Source organism: Sciurus vulgaris, assembly GCF_902686455.1.
Source record: "Sciurus vulgaris genome assembly, chromosome: 14".
NCBI lineage: Eukaryota > Metazoa > Chordata > Mammalia > Rodentia > Sciuridae > Sciurus > Sciurus vulgaris.
Window position 1 is genome coordinate 77,587,022 of NC_136475.1, and position 23,324 is coordinate 77,610,345.

Below are 23,324 nucleotides of genomic sequence, written 5' to 3' on the forward strand. Positions count from 1 at the left end.
TGGCTCTTGATGGAAAGAAGCCTACATCCTCCAAGTTTTCTTTTGCAAATGCAGAGACTAAGGTTTGTGGAAGTGAGGTGACTTGTTCACACCAGGATTTGTGGCAGAGTAAAAACATGAACCCAGGTTTTCTTAGTTCCTGCCTACTGATCTTAACTAGAGGGGCAAAGGCATAATACTGCTGTTATGGTTTCTGGGGAAAAAACTGACATTTGTTAAAACTACCACTGGGGGAAACTCAGAAACAAATTGACCAACCTTTTGTGGTCTGAAAAGCCAGAAATCCTCATATTTGGTGCTCAGACAGCTGTAGAATTTATATTCTGTGACTGTAATAAGGCCAAGAGTCCCGAGATACTTGAGTAATGGCAGGCCGCCTGTGGGTGGGATTCATAGTGTTGGCTGAGTGCCAGCACAGGCTCTGTGACAACCCGATAACTAACGGGCTGGGGACTGGATCTGAGCATCCCAGTGTTCTCTTGGCGATTCTTGCCAGTTTCTTGGCGGCTAAGGACAGGGTCAGCACCATGGACAGCGCCATGGTCCCACCTCCCTTTTGTGTGCCAGAGAAGAGGAACCCCGGCTTAGCCTGGTATGGGGACCAGCTCTAGTCTCAGCTGTCTATTCTGAACAGGATGAAGGGCTCTCGTAGGGCAATCTTCATCGCCCAGTCGTCAAGAGCCGGCTTCTCACTTCCAATTCCAATGCTTCCAGCGCTAGCCCGAGGGACACTAAGTCAAAAATCCAGAATGCACCGCTCTGGGGGCTCGAAACCTCTGGACTCGAAGTAGCTGTCACTGCTTCTACAATCAGTGCATGTTCTGGCTGACGTCAGTCGGAGCTGTCCTGGCGCTATATAAGACTGGCGGCGGTCCCAGGACAGACCCCGTGTTTCCCGAGGAGCCCTCAGCCTAGCCGGAAGGACAGAGACTGGAGCTCCGTCTTGCATCAGGCAGACACTCTCCAATAACCTGTGAGTGGATGGGAGCAACCGTCTAGATTCCCTCAGCACCAGGACTCAGAGCTCAGCCCATCAACCGCGGCCCTCCGGGAGGCGGGGAAGAAAAGGAGAGAGGGGTGGAACTGGATTTGCGCAGCGGCTGGGGCCGGGAGGCAGGCTGGGGGCACTGGGCAGCAGCTAGAGGGTCCTGGCAGGGACGCTGGGCATGCGCTGATAGGGGTCACACCACCTGCGGCTGTCCCGGGCACACCTCACCCTGCGCAACCCCTGTGTGTCCAGGGCCGGTGGCACCATGAATCAAACTGGACGCAGGGCACTGCTGGTGGCGTTGCTGCTTTTGGCACAGCTGCGTCCTGGGAGCAGTCAGTGGAACCCAGTGGCGGCAGCGGCGACCGAGGTCCAGGACCCGAGTCTTCGATGGAACTCCGGGGCGCGGAACCAGGGCGGTGGGGTGCGCTCTCTCCTCTTGCTGCTGGCAGAGCGCTTCCCCCGCCGCGCTGGGCTCACCCGATGGGGATCCGAGACCGCAGGCGAGCGGCCGCGACGCGACGACCCTCCACTATCCATCGACCTCACATTCCACCTGCTGCGGACCCTGCTGGAGCTGGCTCGGACGCAGAGCCAACGACAGCGTGCCGAGCAAAACCGCATCATATTCGACTCTGTGGGCAAGTGATCCGACCAGTCCCGGGCTGCGAAAACCTTGACGCCTTCCCCAACCCCGGGGCTGAAAGGTGCGCGACGGGAACTGACCCAGTCCTGTGGTGCAGAATGGCCCAGAGACTCTCTGAGCACTCTCTGCCTATTTTTTAATAAAAGTGCTGAAGAGGCTTTTGACTTATGTCGTGGGGGCTCGGGTAAGCACAGCAGGGAATCCGTGGGAGAGGAAGGAGAGGCCCAAATCTTGGGGGGGAGGTCAGAGAGAACTGCTTTCAGTCAAGTCTCTAGGGGTCCCATTGCCTCCCCCTCCCCCAAATTCCGGAATTCCAAAGTCCCATAACCGCCACGCTACCCTCGAACCTCTCCCCAGGTCAGTGGGCTCACGAGTCCGCGTCGGGCATCAAGGAAGTACTCAATTGAGGTTCATTTCAGTTTTGCCCCCCCCCAAATAATCTCAGGTTGGGGAAGGGCGCGATGGTGGCGAGGTCGCTTCCAGACCCCAGAATGGGGGAGTAGGCAGCGAAACGAGATACGCATCTGGGACGCAAAAGTCCTTTATTGAGGCCCTCCCCTGGCGCGTGGCGCGGCTGTGCGTGGTGGCAGTGGCCTCTAACGCAGATACTCCAGGACGCTGGCACCAGGTTCCGTGCGCGCGGGCTCTCGATCAGGGATCGGGTCAGTGCAGCCCTGTGCCAGGCAAAGGAAGCTCGATGGGCGGGTGTCCCACAGGACAATGGTAGCCCCGAAGCTCGGCTCACTCACTGCCTTTCCCCAGTCAACGGGTTTCTTGCAAACCCAACCTGGTCTAGAGCTCCAGAATGGATGGTGGGAAAGAGCTTTATTTTATGCGCGCTAGGGGGCGCTCCTTTGTAGCTCTGGGCTTGGGTGGCACTTGAAAGGAGTAGGGGGCTGCCGGCGAGCCCTGCTGTGGCTGGGAAGGCAATCACCCGAGAAGGAAACATGAGAGTGCCAGACAGGCCGCGCACCACGCCCACCACTCTCACCTTCTGGCCCGTCCGGCCGCTCTTCCTCTGGTCCTGCATTGCCCTCCTCGCCGTCCAACGCCACCTCCTCATCCTCTTCCTCCCCGGCAGCGCCTGGGCCGAAAGCAAGCCAGTTGAAGTGGAGTCCTCGCTATGCTGGAGGTCATATTCACTTCACCCCGTACGGAGGTTCTGGACGTGCAGTCCCTCCTTCCCTCCCTGGCTCTCTCACCCGGCTGGAAGTCGATGGTCCTCAGCATTTCGGCCACGTGCTCCACGCTCACAGAAAATTGCTCCATGCTTTCGTAGCCTGGTTCCGGCCGTCCCGCTAGCTCCACTTTCGACATTGCCCCGACCCTGCGGTGGCCACAGCTGCTCAGCGGGCAAACCCCGGGTGCCCTCAGCCCCTCCCAGAGCCAGAGAAATTCGGCGGCCACTTCCTTTCCCTTCCCGCGGGGCCTACTTACTTATTTATCAGCTCCTTGGCCTGCTGCAGGGAAGAAAAAAGAGGGGAGAGTAAGGCTGGGCCAGCCGGGTAAAGCCCAGTGTCTGCTTCTTACCACAGTCCTGCGCGGTAGGTGGGAATGCATATCACAGGTCGTTCAGGAGAAAGCGACCGCAGAGGGAGTGATTTGGCCAGGCTCATGGGGGCAAATAGGTACAAGAGATAAGACCTGAACTTGGGTCTCCAGGTGCCAATGCCCCCCTGACTCCAGCCACTATGCCGGCTGCCGCCCTCCCCCGGGGCCAACCTGCAAGTAGAGCGCCATCTGCGGCTCCTCCATGGACTGGATGGCGGACTCCACCAGCTTAGAGGAGGCCTCCAGGTGATCTCCATACTGACGGATGAGGCCGCGAACCCGCTGCAGCTTCTCCTCCTGCTCCCGGGCCAGGGCTTGCAGCAGCTCGCCCTTACGCTCCTCCAGCACCGCGCACAGGGTCTCGAACCTCTGGTTTAACAACTGCTTCTGCCTGCGGCTGTTGTCCTGAAAGACCCGGAGCAAGGGGGAGGGCGTGGCTGAGACTTATAGCTGGGAGAGCAGGATATTCGTACTGCTCCCCACTTAACGGAACTCAAAGAGAGCCAAGAATTAAAGTGACCTGACCGTGGTTCTACCTGAGTTAGGGGCACAGCCAGAATTCAACCCAGATCTTTTAGAGAACATGATATCTCAAAGTAACTTCTCTGGGTGCTATCTATATCCCTAGCCGTGGTTTTGATTGGCATTATTCCATTTAATTCACAAAAGATTCAATGAGATAGCCACTATGCCATTATCATCATCACTGTTTTATGCAATTAAAAACAAAACCTAAGCACAGATCGGTTAAGTAACTGGCCAAAGTCACAGAGCTAGTGAGCAGCAGAACTGGGATTCAACCCAACAGCCTAAGCACACTCCACCACTTCCAGGAGCCCAAAATCTTTCTTGCCAATTTGACCAGAGATCAGAGAGGAGAAGCTGTCTTTGGAGCTTGGAATCTCCAGGCCAGCCAGTCTCCATCCCCTCTTCCCTCCCAGCCCAGGCTCACCTCGATGGTCTGGCACACCTCCTCCATCTGCGTGATCACTGCTTGTACACGGTCATTGCCTGCCACCAGCATTGCGATGCCATCACTGAGTTCACTCTACCACACACAAGAGTCAGCTCTTAAGAGTTGGAGGACCTGTCCTGCAGTTGTATCCCTGTATCCCCAGCCAGTGCTGCCTACAAGACTGAACTTTCTAAACCGAAGACCTAAGAGACTTAAAACTATTTAGGAAGTATGGAAACATTCTATGAGTTCTGGAAAGAGGTAGAGAGAAGCAGCATCCCACCACCAAATGAAAAAGGAATAAACATTGTCCTAATACCACCATGTGCCAGGCACTGGCTTAGTGCTTTATCAGTAGATTTATGTCTTCCATCAGTTCTGAAAAATTCTGTGATATCCATTCAGATAATATTGCCTCTTCTTTATTCTCTTTATTCTCTCATTCTGGGAGTCTGATAAGACTTATGCTTCTTGTCCTCAACCTTCTCACCTCCTAGTGCTTCGTTATACATATTTTTTCAGTCCTCTTGTCATATTCATTAATTCTTTCTCCAGAGAAATTTCACTTAATTCATCCATTGAATGTTTTAATTCAGTAATTATAATTTAATTTCTAAAAGCTCTATTTGGTGCTTTGTCCAATATGCATGGTCACTTTTGATATTCTATTATTGCTTCTGAAAAATATTCCATATTTTAAAAAGCTTTATTCATAATGACTTTCTATTATTTAATAATTTCAACATCTGAATTCCTCAAGGGTCTAAACTGAAATTTTTGCTTCTGTTGACTTCACTTATAGAGTACATTCCTCAGTGTATCTTGTGAACTAATATTTTGTTTATCTTAATCAACAAAACCTAAGGGCTAAATTGAGGATATTTTCCTCCTGGCAGAATTTGCATTTGCTTCTGTCAAAGGCCAGGTGGTGCAGCTGATGGTGTTAGCTCCAGGATTTCAGTTTAACCTGGGGTCTTGGGGATCTTAGAGGCAGCTCTCCCACTTTTTAGGGATTTGAAGGCATCGCCTCTTCTATCAGGCTCAGGGATACTGCCAGCATCAGCCCTCTGGGAAATGGTATCTTGTCTTTGCTGGCTGCCAGGGGCTCTGTTTTCATCTGGCTCTCTCCTCCTCACCCTGCCCTACCCCACTTGGAGATTCCTTTCACTTCCTTTGTGCCAACCAATCTACTTTTAAAATTATACTTTGTGCAGAAATTAGTTGTGTAGGGAGGGGACCTTGTGACCTTGTAGTCCACCACAATGAAATCTGTTTTCATCTAATTTTATGCTTATAACAACCTCATAAGTAGGTATTCCCACTTTCTGTTTTATAATTAAGGAAAGTGAGGGCCGGAGAGGTCAAGTAACTTACTCAGGGTCGAGCACTGAATCAAGCATAGAACTGCGCTGTTAGCCCTGATCTGCTATACTGTACAAGCAAGTGGAGCAAAAAGGCCAACCCTGTCCTAAGCCCCCACTCCCACTCCCTTCTCCACTTGATACCTTCTGACGTTTGTAAATGGTGGGCAGCGGGGCCACCTCACAGTCCTTGTGGGCACCAAAGACCTTGCAGAGAGAGCAGGTGGGCACTTCACAGCTCAAGCAGTAGATATTGATCTTCTCCTCCTCGTGTTCCTCACACATGAGGTGCTGCTCAGCTTTGGAGTGCAGTGGCCTAGAGGGGAGCAGGCAGGGTGGCAGTGAGGGCCAGGGGCCAGGGAGGTGAACCCAAAGTGTTGAGCCTCCACTCAACTGCCACTACCTCCTTGCTGCTCGTGCTGTGGGGGGTGAGTGGTTTCCACGGTGCTCTCAATTTCAGGAAGACATGGGGCTAAGAGGTAGAAAAGACCTGGATCCAAGACAAGTCTCTATTCCAGGCAGCAAGGCTGTCCCACAGCACTGGACGTCATGGAGGGCTGGCAAGGTCAAGGGCCTTGCTGGTGAACTCCCAGCCCCATCCAGAGAGGAGAGGGTGAAGGAGATGCACTACCAGGGAATCAGAGTCTGCCATCCCTGTATGATCTAGGTCAAGTCCCTCCCTGCTGTGGATCTAGTCCTCTCATCTCTAAACTGAAGAGGCAGTTGATTGTTTCCTTCCCTCCCTTCTGGCCCTGATGGGTTCCTTGGCAGAGTCCCTGGCCCTGACCTTGTGAGAGGCGAGAGGCAAGAGTCCCTGACAGCTTACCGGGAGGACTCCTGCTTATAAATGTCTATAATGTTCTCCACTAGCAGGTTTCGCTGCAGGCCATACACACCATGTCGGTCCAGGACCACTTCATGCCTGCAAGATGGGCACCGGAAACGGCCTCCTGAAGACACAGCAGTGGAGCCCCGGGATTGCCATAGAGGGTTTGAGGCCTGTGGGGATAGGTGGCACAAGAGAACAGGAACAGTGAGGGTGCTGGAACTTGGAGGAGGCAGGAGGAAAGGTCCTGGGGGCTGAGGAGTAGGACCCCTGGGGGTGATGGGGAGGCATAAGCTCTTTTCTATGGCTGGTCCTTCCCTGGGAGCGGCTCAGGGAAAGGTGGCCCAGGAGCTAATTTCTGGCCTTTGTCTCGTTACTCAGCAAGCTCCTTGAGCATCCCTCCAGCTTTGGCCAAGGCCTAGTGAGGATGAGGTCTCTCCAGAGGGGCTCAGTTTGAAACTTTGGCGGGAAGGCTGAGTGGTGCAGCCAGTGTCCACACCTGGGGAGAGCCCCTGCCGTCTGGCACACACAGTGCAAGTGCTGAACAATGAGGCAGAGAAACTAGAATTAACCAGGTCATTCTGGAAAATTGCTTCGGGCACTGGGAGTCAGGAGTCCTGGGTTCTTGTGTTGCCCCTGGCACTTCTTTTTTTATTTTTATTTTATTTTATTTTATTGTAAACAAATGGGATACATGTTGTTTCTCTGTTTGTACATGGTGTAAAGGCATACCATTTGTGTGATCATAAATTTACATAGAGTAATGTTGTTAGATTCATTGTTATTTTTCCCTCCCCCCCACCCCTCCCACCCCTCTTTTCCCTCTATACAATGCTTCCTTCCTCCATACTTGCCCCCCTCCCTAACCCTAACTCTAACCCTAACACTAACCCTTCCCTCCCCCCATTATGTGTCATCATCCACTTATTAGCGATATCATTCGTCCTTTGGCTTTTTGAGATTGGCTTATCTCACTTAGCATGATATTCTCCAATTTCATCCATTTGTCTGCAAATGCCATAATTTTATCATTCTTTATGGCTGAGTAATATTCCATTGTATATATATATACACCACAATTTCTTTATCCACTCATCAATTGAAGGGCATCTAGGTTGGTTCCACAGTCTGGCTATTGTGAATTGAGCAGCTATGAACATTGATGTGGCTGTATCTCTGTAGTATGCTGATTTTAAGTCCTTTGGGTATAGGCCAAGGAGTGGGATAGCTGGGCCAAATGGTGGTTCCATTCCAAGTTTTCTAAGGAATCTCCACACTGCTTTCCAGAGTGGCTACACTAATTTGCAGCCCCACCAGCAATGTATGAGTGTACCTTTCTCCCCACATCCTCGCCAACACCTGTTGTTGCTCGTATTCTTGATAATCGCCATTCTAATTGGGGTGAGATGGAATCTTAGGGTGGTTCTTTTTTTTTAAACTCTGTAAATTTGTCAAGCATTCAACCTGTGTAGGTAAAGACTAAATTGGATTATTAATTTTACATCAGATATTGAGTATGCCAAGTAGTTGCTTGGTTCCGGGTTAAATATATGAACAAAATGCACCCCTAGCAGGGTGAGGTGGAGCACACCTGTAATCCCAGTGACTCAGGAGGCTGATATGGGAGGGTGGCAAGTAGGAGCAACTTAGCAAGAACCTCAGCAGTTTAGTGAGATCCTATCTCAAAATAAAAAATCAAAGGGACTAGGGATGGTAAAGTGCCCATGAGTTTAATCCTCAGTACCAAAAAAAGCATAATAATAATAATAATAATAAATAATGCACCCCTACCCTGAGGACAAGCAAACAGCTTGCATCCAGGGCAAGGGGCATGATTATAGGGAAAGTTGGCTTACCAGAGAACTTACAACCCCTTCCCAGAGAACTGCTCCATCCCATCCTAGAAGGGAGCGTCCTGCAATGCCCCACAAGAGATGACTAGCTCAGAGCTGAGGAGCTCGTCACGAGGGACCAATCAAGGGTTCTCTCCAGGAACCTGGAAGACCTAGGGGCTGAAATGGCTATGCTGTGTGCTGCTTTGGAACTGAAAAAGACTTGTGGGTGAGCTGAGTGTACATTGTGGCCAACCCAGAAAGTGTGACATTCAGAAACTATGAACAGAGTAGACTGGTCTACAGGAAGGAGAAAGGAATCAATTTATGGAGAGAAGTAGAGATGAAAGACTGGCAGAGATTGCACATTGTTCCCCCATAGTCACCTCTTCTTCAATTACAGCCCCTGAGTTTTAGCAAGTGATATGAAGTCCACATATCCAAGCCTCCCTTCCAGCTGGATGGGGACAGGTGACTGTCCTGGGAGGTAAATAGAAATGTTTGGTGCAATTTTTAGGAAATATCTTTAATGGAAGGGGTGTATTCTACTTCTCCCCTTCTTTTCTGCTAGCTAGAATGAAGATGGGATGGGTCAAGTTGGAGCAGCTGTCTTGAGCCATGAGATAGTAGACACAGGGTGAGAATGACAACAAAATCAAGGAGCTAGTCTCTGATGAGGCAGTCCTGGGCTGTCCACCAATACTTTTCCTTCTTCAAGACACTGTTATTTCTTTTCTTTTCTTTTTTTCTTCCTGTGGTACTGAGAATCAAATCCAGAGTGCTCTACCATTGAACCACACCCCAGTCTTTTTATTTATTTATTTATTTATTTTTGTATTTTGAGACAGGGTCTTGCCAGGCTGGCCTCCAACTTGCAATCTTCCTGCCTTGGCCTCCTGGATAACTGGGATTCCAGGCATGCACCAGTGCGCCCAACTTTCTTTTTTGTTTGTTTGTTTGTTTGTTTGTTTTTTGGTGCTGGGGATTGAATCTAGAGTCTTGTACATGCCAGGCAAATGCTCTACCACTAAGGTACACCCCACAGCACTTCAAGCTGACCTGCTGGAAGACCAAACACTCCTAGAGAAAAATGGAGACAAGAATGACTTTTGACTTTGCATATTTAGATGTATCCTACAAATGTGTTCCATGAAATTCTCTAAATCCTTACACACCACCACCTGGAAGACCAGTTTTGAAAGACCCTTCAGTGTTTGCCACAGTGCCCCATCATACACAAGGTGTACCCAGGTCAAGAGTCTTGTTTGCTCCTTTGGTAGCAAGGTTCATGGGCAGGAAATATGGTCCCATTATGAAGTGGGCAGCTTAGCTTGGGGACAGTAACTGACATGTGCTGTGCATACTGCATTTTTCTTAAATTTATTGAGAGTCACAAGAAATTAACACTTTGGCCCATCATAAACCTGGTATTCGATATTATTCAAGGTTGGGTTTATGCATCTGTCCTCCTCAGTAACTAGGATAATATGACTATTGTTGGGCTTAATTTAGGGAATGTGTTAAAAAGTATGACAGACTTTTGTCTGCTTAATACAATTACCTATCAATATTTAGAATCCTAGTGGGTAAGGAAGTGTTGAAAGAACTATAAGACTGCAAGCTCCTGGAAAGATCTTACTTATATTTGATTTGCATTTGAGATATAGAGGTGCTCAGTCAGTGTTGGAAGGGAGGAAAGGGGACCTCTATCTAGCTCAGAGCAAAGACAAACTCTGGGGTATCCTCTCTTCTGCACCTCCATTCCTCCCTGTAGCCTTCCTCTCCCTGGGACACAGGTGCGGGAGGCTCATTACTTAACATTCTATCATTGTTTTGAGGATCTGTATGTGCCAAGCACTGTGCCATGGGTTTTCAAGACATTACTGAATTTCATCCTGCAGAGCTTCTTGTAAAGAAGGTGAAGAAGATACACATTCACCCCTGCAAGAAATGTAATGACAGTGACTAACAACTATTAAGGACCTACTTCATGTCAGGTTTGCTGCTGGTATTAACTCATGTAATCCTCATATCAACTTTCTAAAGCAGGTGTCACTACTAGTTCCATTTCAAAGATGAGAAAACTGTGGTCCAGAGAAGTTAGATAAATTGCACATTTATTAGCTAAAGGTGGCAGAGGTGACCTTTGAACTCAGGCACTCTGACTCTAAAGTCAGTATACACACACACACACACACACACACACACACATATATACATGTATGCATAAATATATATATAGGGTTATGATGAATCAAATACCTGACCTTCACGGAGGAAAGAAACCACAGGCTGAAAATCAACTATGCGACTGTGGATTGAAGTTATTTAAGCATACTTGTTTAAGTTGTATAAACAAAAGGTGACCCATCAAATCAAAACTCTGGGTACCATGGAGCATGTAAGGGAGGGGGTTTCAACCAGAACGACCTGCTAGTCTGTGAGGAGAGGAAATGGCAAAAATCGCAGGGGAGACCTCTTCCCAGAGATCTGTACGTGCCTCCGTGGGAGACCATTCACAGGATTCCCTGTGCAAAACATTCTGAGATGACATAGCCAAAGTGAGACCTCGACTACCTATTAATTCAGGTCATATCCTCTATTCACCACAGAAGTCAAATGACTAAACAGAGATTGCAAACTGATGACAACATCTGACCAGCCAGCCAGCTTGCATTTAAAACAGCAAAAGAAAGCCAAGGTAAACACTGCGGATGAGTCAAGAATTCACCTCCGGGTGCAGATAAAACAATCCCTATTCAAAGAGGAGTGATAAGCAGGAGGGGTCCAGGAGATGCAAACCAAGATAGCTCCAGAAGAAAAGGAGAGCAGGGCAAGCAAAGAACAAAGCACTCCCTTCAGAAGAGGGAATCCCCAGGATCTATACAATTTCAACCTAACGTTTATAAAGAAATGAAGAAAACTCAGTCTTTTTGATTAAAGAAGAGATGTAAGTGATTGCAGCTGGAGAACAAAAGAGAGCTAACAGAATGAGGGAGAGGAATCAAACAACATTTAAAAAATTGGTTTTTAGATGGATGGAATGCCTTCATTTGTTTATTTTTATGTGGTGCTGAAGATCAAACCCTGTGCCTCACACATGCTAGCAAGGGCTCTGTTACACGGAGCTACAGCCACAGCCTTCGAGCAACATTTTTCACAGAGAACCCTCCCAAATCTGGCCCAGTAGAATGGATAATGCTGTTAAAAGTCATATCGATTATAGCAGAAATTAAGAGATAAAAGTAATCAGGACTCCAGCCTACAGCATGGACCAGCCTAGAACATATTATGCTAAGTGAACATATTGTGCTAAGTGACACAAAAAGACAACTGTTGTGGAATTTCTCTTATATGATAAATAATCAAGTTCATAGAGACAGAAAGGGGGAAGGTGGTGGCTAGGAGCCGAGGGAAGAAAGGGGATTGGGAAATGGAGGGGTTTTTTGGTTTCATTTTGTTTTTTGGTACCAGGGGTGAACCCAGGGGTGCTTTGCTACTGAGCCACATCCACAGCCCTTTTTTATATTTTATTTAGAGACAGGGTCTCACTGAGTTGTTCAGGGCCTTGCTGAGCTGCTGAGGCTGGCTTTGAACTCCCTATCCTCCTGCCTCAGCCTCCTGAGAGTCCTAGGGATTATAGGCCTACAGCTTGGTGACTGTCTAGAAAGTTATTGTTTAGTTGATACAGAACTTCAGTTTGAAAAGATGAAACAGTTCTGGAGATGAATTCGCCCTGTGAATGTACTTAATGCTGCTAAACTATACATTTAAAAATGGTCAGGACCATTTGGGCGCAGTGGGGAGTGCCTCTACTCGTCGCTACTTGGGAGGCTGATGTGGGAGGATGCCTGTGCCAGGAGTTCCAGGTCAGCCTGGGCAGCATAGTGAGACACTGTCTCTTAAAAGAAAAAAAAAAATAAGATGGTAAATGTCATGTTTGCATTTTACCACAAAATTTAAAAAGAAAAAAAAAGAGAAAGTAATTGTTTTTTGTTTGTTCGTTAAAAATATTCCTTTCAACTCCCTACAGTCAGGACTGACTTCAAAGATTGTCCTGGGCTGGGAAGCACTCCATCCCTTCGTCCTCCACCACCTACCAGAGAAACTTCTGTAGCAGCTCATCCCATTCATCAATCACCACCTTTCTCTTGGGACCCAGAAGGCTAAGAGGCATCAATACTCACTCAAGCAGTCCACCCTTAAGTCCTTTGTCTGAAGGGCCTGTCTCCCAGGAGAGAGGAAGGAGGCCAGGAGAGGGGCTGCACCTCCCCTGCAGGTGCTGCTCCTTGATCAAGATGCAACCATCTAGCACTTTGCATGTTACCTTCCATCCCCAGGTCTGCTGGTCCCCTCCCAGTTCTGAAGCCCAGTTCCTCCTGCCATCTGCCACCTCTGGCCTGGCTGGCCCTCCTCTTAACCTCCATGGCAGCCTTCCTCTCCATGTTAGCTTCAGTCAAGTTCGCACCTGCCCAACCCCCAACCCCACTTCCTTTGCTAGACTCTGACTAATGTATACATGTGTCCTTTGGTACTGGAGCTAAATTTAACTGGTAATAGAATATTTGGAATTTTTTATGGATTGTATTGTTGAAATAGAGGAAAAGTAAAGGTTTGGGTTTTAAAAGTAAGTCTTTAAAAATAGAACTTGTAGTAAATCATAATACAGGTAGCACACAACTTTGGCAAAAATACAGAAGGTGAAATAAAAATGACATTGGGACACTTATGCTTCCCCTTTCCTGATCGGGCCCTTATCAAAATTTCTCTGACTCAGGTCCCAAAGTGTTTGCGAATGTTGAGTAGCTATTTTGAGAAAATCATCTGTATTGGATATGTAGATAAAATAGTTACCCCTTCTTGGTAACATGTCTCTATTTTAACAGAGGGCTTTTAGTGCAGCATGATATGGGAGAAGCATCTTATCTGAAGACCTGGTTGTGGGGTTGACATTTTGGACCTTGTGTAAGTCCCTTCTCTCAGGGTTCCAATGTCCTCAGATATGAAGAGTATCCTTAGTATTAGATCCTTTCAAGGGCTGATGTTTTCTGGACCATGGAGCCTTAAGTGAAAGATTTATGGCAAGCATTTCAAATACCCTGAGCTGCTGATGTGTGCACCTGGACGTGAGATGAGACAAGGAAGTTGGTCGTTGCTGAACAGCTTTCTCTTCTCACACAGTGAGGCCACTAAGTCCCTCTGAATCCTGTGAGCCAGGATCTCTTCTGCGAGTCCCCCACCCACAGTGTCCCAGGAGCGCCCTCTTCCTGTCAGTGGTAAGCAGTTCCTAAAATAACTGATTAACAGTAGCTTTACTCCTCACCCTCATTCGAATTTACCCTTTAGTGTTCACATAGTATGATTTACCAAGTTTAACTATCAAGTTCATACATATTTTTTTGGTTCTGGGAATTGAACTGAGAGTCTTGTGCATGCTAAGTCTTGGGCACTCTACCACTGAGCTATACCCCAGTCTAAGAAATATTTTGATTTATTTATTTCGTGGTCCTGGGAATTGAACTCAGGAACTCACAAATGCTAGGCAAGTGCTCTACCACTGAGCTACACCCCCAGCCCAAGAAATATTTCTAAAGTGCTTATTCAGGACACAAAATCATGAACTACAGGGAACACAAAGATGATCTAGTAATTCCACTTTGGAATCTATCCCAAGGAAACAATCCAAATTACAAAGATTTGCGCATAACAATTTCTGCAAAAAGATGTTCACCAGAACACTGGAAACAACAGGATAAGATGGAAAGTACCTATGCATAGATAGAAGGTTTAATAATGGTCACCTATTCGAGGAAATTGTCTTCTGCTGTCCAAAAGAATGAGAGGGGTGTGTGTGCACTGTCACAGGGAAATATCAGCAAGTTGTTAAGTGAAAAAGCAATTTTAGAACATTACACTTGATATGCATCCTTTTTCTGTAATACATAATTACTATAAAGAAGAAATTTGTGGGATATACACCAATCTATTGATAGTATTTGTTCCTCAGAAAGGAGGATTGTGGGAGATTTGTATATTCTATAATTCATATTATCTATGAGGTTTGAATGTTACATAATACAAATTTATTATGTATTATTTTTTATTATGTATTTATTTTTATTATGTATGATTATTTTTTAATCAGAATAAACAATAAAATTGCTTTTTCATGTTGAAAACCATCTGGATCTTTAATGATAAAGGAAAATGTAAATGAGTAACAATGTAATATACAACTATCTTTAATAGAGTTCTTAAAAACATAGGAGATATTCAAATTATGAATTTAAAATATAAAAAAATCAGGACTCGGGAGGCTGAGGCAGGAGGATCATAAGATCCAGGTCAACCTCAGAAACTTAGTGAGGGCCTAGCAACATAGTGAGACCCTGTCTCAAAATAAAAAATAAAAAGGGCTGGGGATATATCTCAGTTGTTAAGTGCTCCTGGGTTCAATCCCTGGTTCCCAATAATAAAAATAAAATTTAAAAAATTAAAAATCAAGATACAAATCTATATATACAGTATAAGTTTACATGTGATTTACATTTTTCTTCTTGGTATTCATTGGCATTTTCCAAATTTCTCTGTATAGGCTACAAATTAGTGCATAAAACAAAAATTAAATAGTTTTGCAATAACTGTTACTGAGTGGTAGAGTTGTGGGTCTCATCCTTCTCCCTTTTTAAAAATTTTTTATGATTTCCAAATTTTCAACAAGGATTTTGGGGTTGCAGGGGCAGGGAGACCTTTAATTAAAAAAATGCAATGCTCAGATATGACCCGAATACAAGGGGGCGCTAGAGTGCCATATTAAAGACTAGTCACCCAGAGAAAACCCTTCAGGGGACACAACTAGCAAGGACAGTAGTACGAAGTGGGGGATGTTTAAGAAGATGCCACTTGCGAGGGACTTGAAATCAGGTTAGACAGCAGGAGATGGTAGGTTGGAAAGCGTTTCAGGAGACAGGACTATAGAAGTTCAGGTTGCCAACAGGTGAGTCATTGGGGGAAGCTGGGAAGGTAGGTCTTTATCATGGAAATCTTTGAATCCGAGGGTGAAAATGTGAACTTGATTTTGTAGGCTGGGTTTCTAAATTGGGAGTGAAAAAGAAGTAAATACTAATTGAAGAGAGGTAATGTGGATAGATGGGAGGGAGAGAAGCTAAAGGCAAGGATCAACTAGGAAGCAAGTGCCATGGTCAATGTCAGCCACAGAGCCTGCCCTTAAGTGGTGACAGCACTGGAGATGGGATCAGTAGGACTGGTCGGTCACTTGGATGTGGGGTGTTGGGGAGAGGAGGGAGTCAAAAACGACTCTGGAGTTGCAAACCAGGGTACTTGGGAAGACACTGATGGCCCCAGCACAGGAGTATTTCATTTGGGGGCCACAAGCCCCAAAAGATCCATAGAGTTCAAGGAGTCTATGAACGTGGATGGGAAAAGAATTACATCTTTATTTTCTCTAACCTGTAGCAGAAATGGAGCATTTCCCTCAGTGATGAATGCAAGCACAAAACAGTTTTAGCACCTGTGACTGTCACCTACAGAAATTGAAGTTGTTTTCATATCATATTACAGTTGTTGCTGAAATCTCAAAAAAAAAAAAAAAAAAAACAGTTTACACTTACACTACTTCTAAGTTATAGTAGTTATTAGGCCACTGCTAAATCTCATTATTTAATGTGTTTATCAAGAAGCACATATATCGGTCTATCAAACATGCTTTAAACAATTTGGCATTTCCCACTCCTCCTCTTCCTCCTCCTTTTTTTTTTTTTTTTTTTTTTTCCTTTTGTATTGGGGATTGAACCCAGGGGTACTTTATTTTATTTTATTTTTTTATCTTGAAATAGTGTCTTGCTAAGTCGCTTAGGGCTGTGCTAATTTGCACAGGCTGGCCTTGAACTTGGCAATCCTCCTGCCTCAGCCTCCTGAGTTGCTGGGGTTATAGGCATGTGCCACTGCACCTGGTTTCAGACCTCCTTCTTTATTATCCTTTCCAGGATTCTTTTGGGGCTTTAAAAAAAATTAATTTTTTTTTGGTACCAGGGATTGAATTCATGGCACTGAGTTGCATCCCAGTCCTTTTTCTTTTTTCTTTCTTTTCTTTATTCATTTTGAGACAGGTTCTCACTAAATTGCTTGGGGCCTTGCTAAGTTGCTGAGGCTGGCCTCAGACTTGTGATCCTCATGACTCAGCCTCCTGAGTAGCTGAAATTACAGGGGTGTGCCACCACTAGACACCTAATAGTTCACTTTACCCCATTAAATGTTAACACAGCAGATCAACTTTTTATATACTATACTTATATTTGTGCTTTATACATAACAAGCATAAGATTTTTTGCCCCCTTGCCAGCAAGATCACCCCTGTTGAGGGTGCATCTGCCTTCTAATGCAATTGGCTTACCAAATAAACATATGTATTATATATATATTCATTTTAAAACTTTGGTCTTGGAAAGGAATCATAGATTTCATAGACTGACACATGTCCCATGGCAAGAAAATGAAATTACTCTCTGCTCTGACTATAAATCCTTATGTTTTCTCATCATGAATAGGAATTTTTGGCTCTTGGGTGGTGATGACAATCTCCTTAATACATCTTTATAGCTGACAGTCTCTACTGGACTGAAGATCTCTCTGCCAACTATCCGGTTAGCAAAATCTTATATTCTGCTTCTGTTTGTCTTCCTATTTCAAGACTAAAAAATAACTGATAGGCTCTATTGTATGCACAAATGTCTGGTTCTTTCCTTATATGTTACCTTTATACAAGGGAGTCAGCCCCAGGAATTAAATTTTCATGTGCCAACAATGTGATGCTGAGAGGAAATTCTATCACTCTAGGAAAAAGAACTCAACACCAGGATTTATGTCCCTACCCTGTCTCTCTGTGTGACTATACCCTGCTTCCTATGTTCTTTCCCTGATCCATTCTATCTAATTCAAATGGAATACTGTCTGTGAAGGTACACCATAAATTATAAATCACTGTGTAAACACAAAGGAAATAGTAAAAATCCTAATCCAGACCTTAACAATAAATGAACACACAGAACCACAGGGCATGAAATAACTGTTCATTCTTCACTGCCAAGGATAAAATGGAATGGAACAGGACTGGGTGTGTAGCCCAGCAGCACAGCATGCGCTTAGCATGCATGAGGCCTTGGATTTAATCCCCAGTACCCACCTCCCAAAAAAAAAAAAAAAAAAAAAAAAGAAAGAAATGGATTTAATTCTATCTCTGTTCAGACTTTAGTGTGGCATCCATGCCATTATCAGTCTCCTACAGGCTGCATGGTGCTTTCTGCCGTAGTCACTGTGTGATGTTCTATAACCTCAGGTAGTAGTGTTCCATCCAGGGAGAACTCTATAAATGCAGCTACTCTGGCAAATCCATACTTACCTCAGAATGTTTTCCCTCTTTTCTACCTGTCCAGGGAGAGGCTGATGTAGGACACAGGCCCAGCATGTAAGCCTAACCTGATGGCCTGCCAGTGAGGAATGGTGGATCAGTCAGGCTCCGTGAGCCAGACGCTCAGAACACACTAGAGAAATGACAGGACCCTGGTGGGCAGAGACCAGACATTTGGAGAAAAGTTGCAAAGTCTTGGAAGAATACAGGTTTCTGTAGAAGCTGAGCTGTAGGTTTAACAGGGATTTTGAGAAGAGGGCTAGCCAGGGCTGACAGAGTCTAGGGAAGAGCCCCCGCCCTTCAGGGGGAGATAAACTGAGTCCTACTACCAAAAGGACCACTGACAAGCAGAAGAGGAGGCCAAGTGAGGACACTGGTTACAGAAAAGAAAATCCTTAAAAAATGAACATATTTCTTAAATTTCCAAAACCAGATTGGTAGAATTACAAGGGATGTTAAAATCAGTTTTAAATACCCTCTTAATCTAAAAATGTTAAACAGGCTTGAAGAGGTGAAATTACCTCTTTTTTCTTTTTTGTTCTGGGCATTGAACTCACTCTACTACTGAGCTCTTTTTATTCTGAGACAGGGTCTCACTAAATTGCCCAGGCTGGCCTTGAACTTGCAATCCTCCTGCTTCAGTTTCCCATGTAGCTGGGATTACAGGTGTGTGCCACCATGCCCAGATAGCCTCTTGCTTTGTATCACGTGGCAGGTTACCAAAGAAACTGGTGACAGGGGTACTAAACCTCAGTACAGGTTTTTGTTATGAAACCAAGCTTCTTCCCTACCAAAGTCAAACCAAGAGCCCTGCTAGTGGGTTGACTTGACTCGCAAAACTTCAGTGAACTAATTTCTCATGGAGACCTGCCCAAGGCAGGGTTAAGAAGTCCTGGTGCCCTGGGCAGCAGTTGTGAGTGGTCCAGGAGGCAGGCTGCTGGGATTTCCACTGGAGACCTCTATGTGGTGACATGGGGTCCAGGCAATTAACGGGAATAGGGTGGAGTGAAGCAACCCTTCGCGGGAGAAGGTCTCTCTGTTACTGCTCCTCTCCATCAGTCCCTCTGCAGCAGGACCTCCTGCAGAAAAGCTGCAACCTTCTTACAAGACCTGCTGAGCTACAACAGGTTGCAGCTTGAACAAGTAAGTGCCCACAGTATAGTGGGGGCAGACACAAAAATAAACTGAAGGCTTGCTTTAAAGTAGTTCAGACGCGAATAGAGTTTACAAATACAGAAACACATGGGAAGATGTTTGTGTCAAATTCCCACACCAACAGCTTCGCTCTAGTCAAAATTCTTGGTAGCTGAGTAGGTGCAAGTGCAGAGAAAGAGGGAGGGAGAAATTAGAGAGGGTTAATGTCATATTTTACTGTTTTCTGTTTCAGTTCAGAGAGAAAGAGAGATGTGTTACAGCTCTAAAGAGAAGTAGTCAATTATAATGGCAACTATGTGAAATTATGTGTGGGGATAAGGACTTGAAAGTAATATGCAAACAATGAAAATGACTGGGTTGGGTGAAGGGGGTCTATGGCTGATTTTCTCCCAAATCCTTAATCCTGTTCAACATTTTCAACTACATGTTTTAACTTTTCAGATTTTGCTTCCTGGCTGTCTAGTTAACCTGATATTTTTTAAAAAATGTTTTGTTGTTGTAGATGGACACAATACCTTTATATTATTTATCTTTTATATGTGGTGCTGAGGATCGAAACCAGGGCCTCACATGTGCTAGGCAAGTGCTCTACCACTGACCCACAACCCCAGTCCTAGTTACCCTGATCTTATAAAGTCAAATTCCCCCTAAATTTGTTTGTTGTCCATCACAGCAGTTGTTTGTTATTTTTATTTTTTAGTTGTAGATGGACACAATAACCTTATTTGATTTTTTTTTTTTTTTGTGGTGCTGAGGATCAAACCCAGTGCCTCACATGTGCTAGGCAAGCACTCTACAATGTTGGCTCTCGCGGCAGATTTTAGCACAGCAAAAACTGAAAACCATCTACAGGTTCCAGGGGATGGATTAGATAGACTGTGGTCCAGTCATTGCAATGGAACACTAGACGGCTATTCAAGAGGAAAGCAGAGCTGAATGTGTGGGTGTGGAATGAGCACCAGGGGGAGTAAGTGAACAAGGCCATTAGTCTAGTGTAAGTATGTTTATATGTGCAAACACGAACCTAAGTGTGAACATTTCCTGGAAGGATTCCCAAGAAAGTTAGTAATGGTTGCTTCTATCTGGTGAAGGAAATTGAGGGTCTGAGGTAAGTAGCAGATTCATTTTTCATGATATCTACTTCTATGGTGCTTAGAAGAAATGTGCATATGAAAGTTTAAATATGGTGTACTGGTGTCACTTTCGTAACTGTTAACTTTCTAGGCAATGTTCTAAAGATTTTCTTCCTAAGTGGTTTGAAGATAGAGGAACTCAAAGTCCTATTCTTGTCGCCATACTTAGAAAACAATCTGATTATGCCTGGAGTTGTCAAAATGTGGAGGCAATGTGTGAAAAAACTAAATATGCTCATCTTTCAGACAGAGATCTCAGTTCTGCTGAGATGCATATACATAGTTGCAGTTGGGTAACTGGGTCAGCCTCCCCCAAGTCCTCCCAAATAAAGCAGTGAGGCAGGCAGATGTTCTTTGTTGTCTGTGGAGGGTCCAGGGGTGCTCTGCACTTCCAATGCTGCACACCACTCCAGACCCATAGAACCATTCCAGAGTCCTGGGAATCATGTTTCTTCCCAAAGAGTCAGCACAGTTTTTGTTTGCTTGTTGGTTGGTTGGTTTTTTGAGTCACTGTCTTTTTTTTTTTTTTTTTTTTTTTTTTATTCCAGAGCACTTAACCACTGAGCCACATCCCCAGGCTTTTTTATATTTTATTTAACCACAGGGTCTCACTGAGTTGCTCAGGGCCTTGGTAAATTGCTGAGGCTGGCTTTGAACTTGTGATCCTCCTGCCTCAGCCTCTCAAGTGGCTGGGATTACAGGCAGGCACCACCCACCCAGCTTGAGACGCTGTTTTGCTGTATTGTCCAGGTTGGCCTCAAACTCTTGAGCTCAAACAATCCTCCCATCTCAGCCTCCCAAGTAGCTGGGACTATAGATGTAAATCACTGTGTCCTGATATTGCACAGGGTTTGACCCGGATCATCTCCGGGTCACTCTAGGCCCAGATCAGTATTCTAAAGCTTCTTGGAACCCAAACAGTGCTCCTGGATACAGAGGATTGCCTCTAACAAGGGGGAGACACTTCAACTTCTTCTAGTCTCTGTACAGGAGCTATTCATGGGCCTCTCTGCCAGATGACACGGTGTGACTTGTATTTTAACATCCTGGCCAGTTCTTTAGAGGATGTTACCTTAACTTTCCAAACTTCTCTTTGATTCATATATTTCAGGTTCTAATGAGAGGACGTTTCATTATAAATTCATGAGAAAGTGTGGCAAAATCTTTCTGCAATTCCCTCCCCAGCATCTTAGCCAGGCACTGGAGTTAAACTAAAGGAGATACCAAGTGGTGGGCAAGACTTGAAGCCTAGGGTGAGTGGCCATAGCATCCATTCTAGGCCCCAGAGAGGGAAAGGCATGGCTCTGTTGCCAAATGATGCCACATTTGGACACTTAGAATAAAAGGAGATGGGGCAGGGCAGGAGAGACCTCAGGGTGCTGAAGGTGCCGGCAGAGAAGGCAACGGTAGGCAATGGCCTGATTTAGTTCATTCTTTTCCCCAGCATGCTGGCCCAAGGAGCCTAAAAGATAAGTATTTTCTTGGTTAAGTTAAAAATCACTTGAGGTAAGCTGGGCACAGTGGCACATGCCTATAATCCCAACAACTTGGGAGGCTGAGGCAGGAGGATTGCAAGTTTGAAAGCAGCTCAGCAACTCAGAGAGGCCCTAAGCAACTTAGTGAGAACCTATCTCAAAAAAAAAAAAAAAAAAAAAAAAAAAGATAAATGAAAAGGGCTGGGGTGTGGCTCAGTGGTTAAGTACCCCTGAGTTCCAAAACTGGTACCAAAAAAAGAGTCATTTGTGGTTAGGAACGTAGCTCAATGATAGAACATGTGCTTGGCATGCTCAAGGCCCTCAGTTCAACTCTCAGCATCAAAAAAATAAAATAAAAATAAAAATAAAAATAAATAAATAAATAAATAAAAGCAAAAGAAAAGAAATCACTTGTGTTTGTCACATTTCCTCATAATTTCTAATACTATTGACAAATACGTATTCTTGATGTTCTTATCACTGACATGCATGCTAAGCCAGATGGCTCTGATCCAAAGATTTTATTTCATTTGCAGTTTTGGGTGTATACATGCCCCCCCTCCCACACACACAGAGAAATTTTACCTGTTACTCTTCCCAACCTCTGATCTGTAGCCTACTTAAACCCACCATTTATAAACCATTCTGGTATATGCTGCTTTTATTTTTGAAATCAGTACCAAAATGATATCTGTGACTTTGCTCAGCTATGCTCTATGACCACAGAGCAACCCAAACTGGCTGCACTTCTAGAGAATTTCTTCTCTGCCTCTGTCTGCGTGCCTCAATAGCTTTTAGCTGGTAGGCCTCTTTACAGAACAGTCTGGAAGACTCACAGGTATGAGCTGAAATTGGGAAGAAATCCCAATATCCTGCCCATTAGGTCAAACTTTGTCTCCCAAAACTGATGCCTTGGGCTTTACAAATAGTTCTACTGTCATTATGAGCTTCATCACAGGACTTATCATTATTACTTTAAATGTTTCAGCATTTCATTGATTTCTTCTCTGGATTTTCCACAAGGATCTCAAAACCTGAAACCCCAAACCAAATGCAGAGTTTAGTGCAGCTCCTACAGAGCTGGTATGAGACCACATCCTCCCAGTTTCTGCTGGATCCTCTGTCCCCTGTGGATGCCAGCCTTCTAGTTGCTATGGCACAGGCTACACTTGCCAGCCTACAGGGCAACTGCTGACTCATGCTTACTTTGGGATCCTAGGACCCCAGGTCTTGTGCTCCTCAGTCACCATGGCCCCATCTGCCTCCCAGAGCACTCTGCCCAGCACCCTTCCGGGTTCCCCACCACCCCTACCCTGAGCCCACCTGGAAGACATCATTGGCGCACTTGCGACACAGGTTATGCTGGCAGGGCAGGATCACCACGGGCTTGGAGAACATCTCCAGGCAGATGGGGCAGATGAGCTGCTTCTCCAGGCTGTCCATGCTGTGTGCATCCCCAAGCAGAGGCTTGAAGCCCACGGTGAAGTTCATCCCCTCAGTGCTCTTGCTGGCCCTGGCTGTGGCCCTGGTCCTGGCCTTCTCTCACTGCCTCTGGACCTCTCCTTGTTCACGTTAGACTGTCTGGATTCTGAGGTTCCCTCTGTCGCTCCCTCTAGAAATAGCACTGCTCTATCTCCTGTCCCTTCCTCTAAAACTTGTCCTGTCCTGGTTGTCTCCAGACACGTCTATTCTTTGCTTGATATCCTTGCCAGGCACATGTAGCTTTATCCCTCCCTCCCTGGGTGATTTTCCTTTTGTTCCCCAAACCACTCTTGTTCACTCTGGGCAGTACTGTTTGTCCCTTGCTCCCCAGAGAGGAGATTAATATTATAGTGGGGGTGGGGAGACAAGGGGCATCTGTGTGACATTCCAACTCCCAATTTAGCTCATGTAAGGCGAGCCACAGCTGTCACCAAATAAATGACCCTGACTCACTCAGGAATGGGTGACTTCTTAGAACAACAACGGGGACAAG

General features: G+C 45.6%; 2 protein-coding genes and 1 long non-coding RNA gene across 3 annotated transcripts; 1 reads left to right on the forward strand and 2 right to left on the reverse strand.

Moving 5' to 3' along the window:
* Nucleotides 1-218: 218 nt before the first annotated feature.
* Nucleotides 219-1,355, reverse strand: LOC306643782. The gene is made up of 2 exons (XR_013759051.1): nt 1,217-1,355; nt 219-971 (listed from the first exon to the last, which is right to left on the reverse strand). It is a non-coding gene; the product is annotated as an uncharacterized lncRNA (long non-coding RNA).
* On the forward strand, nt 901-2,011 carry UCN (urocortin). Its single transcript, XM_079110080.1, has 2 exons — nt 901-973; nt 1,241-2,011. The coding sequence occupies exon 2, from the start codon at nt 1,254-1,256 to the stop codon at nt 1,635-1,637; it is 384 nt and encodes a 127-aa protein (XP_078966206.1). The 5' UTR covers nt 901-973; nt 1,241-1,253; the 3' UTR covers nt 1,638-2,011.
* Nucleotides 2,012-2,157: 146 nt separating this feature from the next.
* On the reverse strand, nt 2,158-23,141 carry TRIM54 (tripartite motif containing 54). The gene is made up of 9 exons (XM_079110074.1): nt 22,673-23,141; nt 6,328-6,500; nt 5,646-5,817; nt 4,138-4,233; nt 3,357-3,590; nt 3,072-3,094; nt 2,837-2,961; nt 2,626-2,718; nt 2,158-2,308 (listed from the first exon to the last, which is right to left on the reverse strand). Exons 1-9 carry the CDS (start codon nt 22,838-22,840, stop codon nt 2,298-2,300), a joined length of 1,095 nt encoding a protein of 364 aa, XP_078966200.1. The 5' UTR covers nt 22,841-23,141; the 3' UTR covers nt 2,158-2,297.
* Between the last annotated feature and the right edge of the window lie 183 nt (nt 23,142-23,324).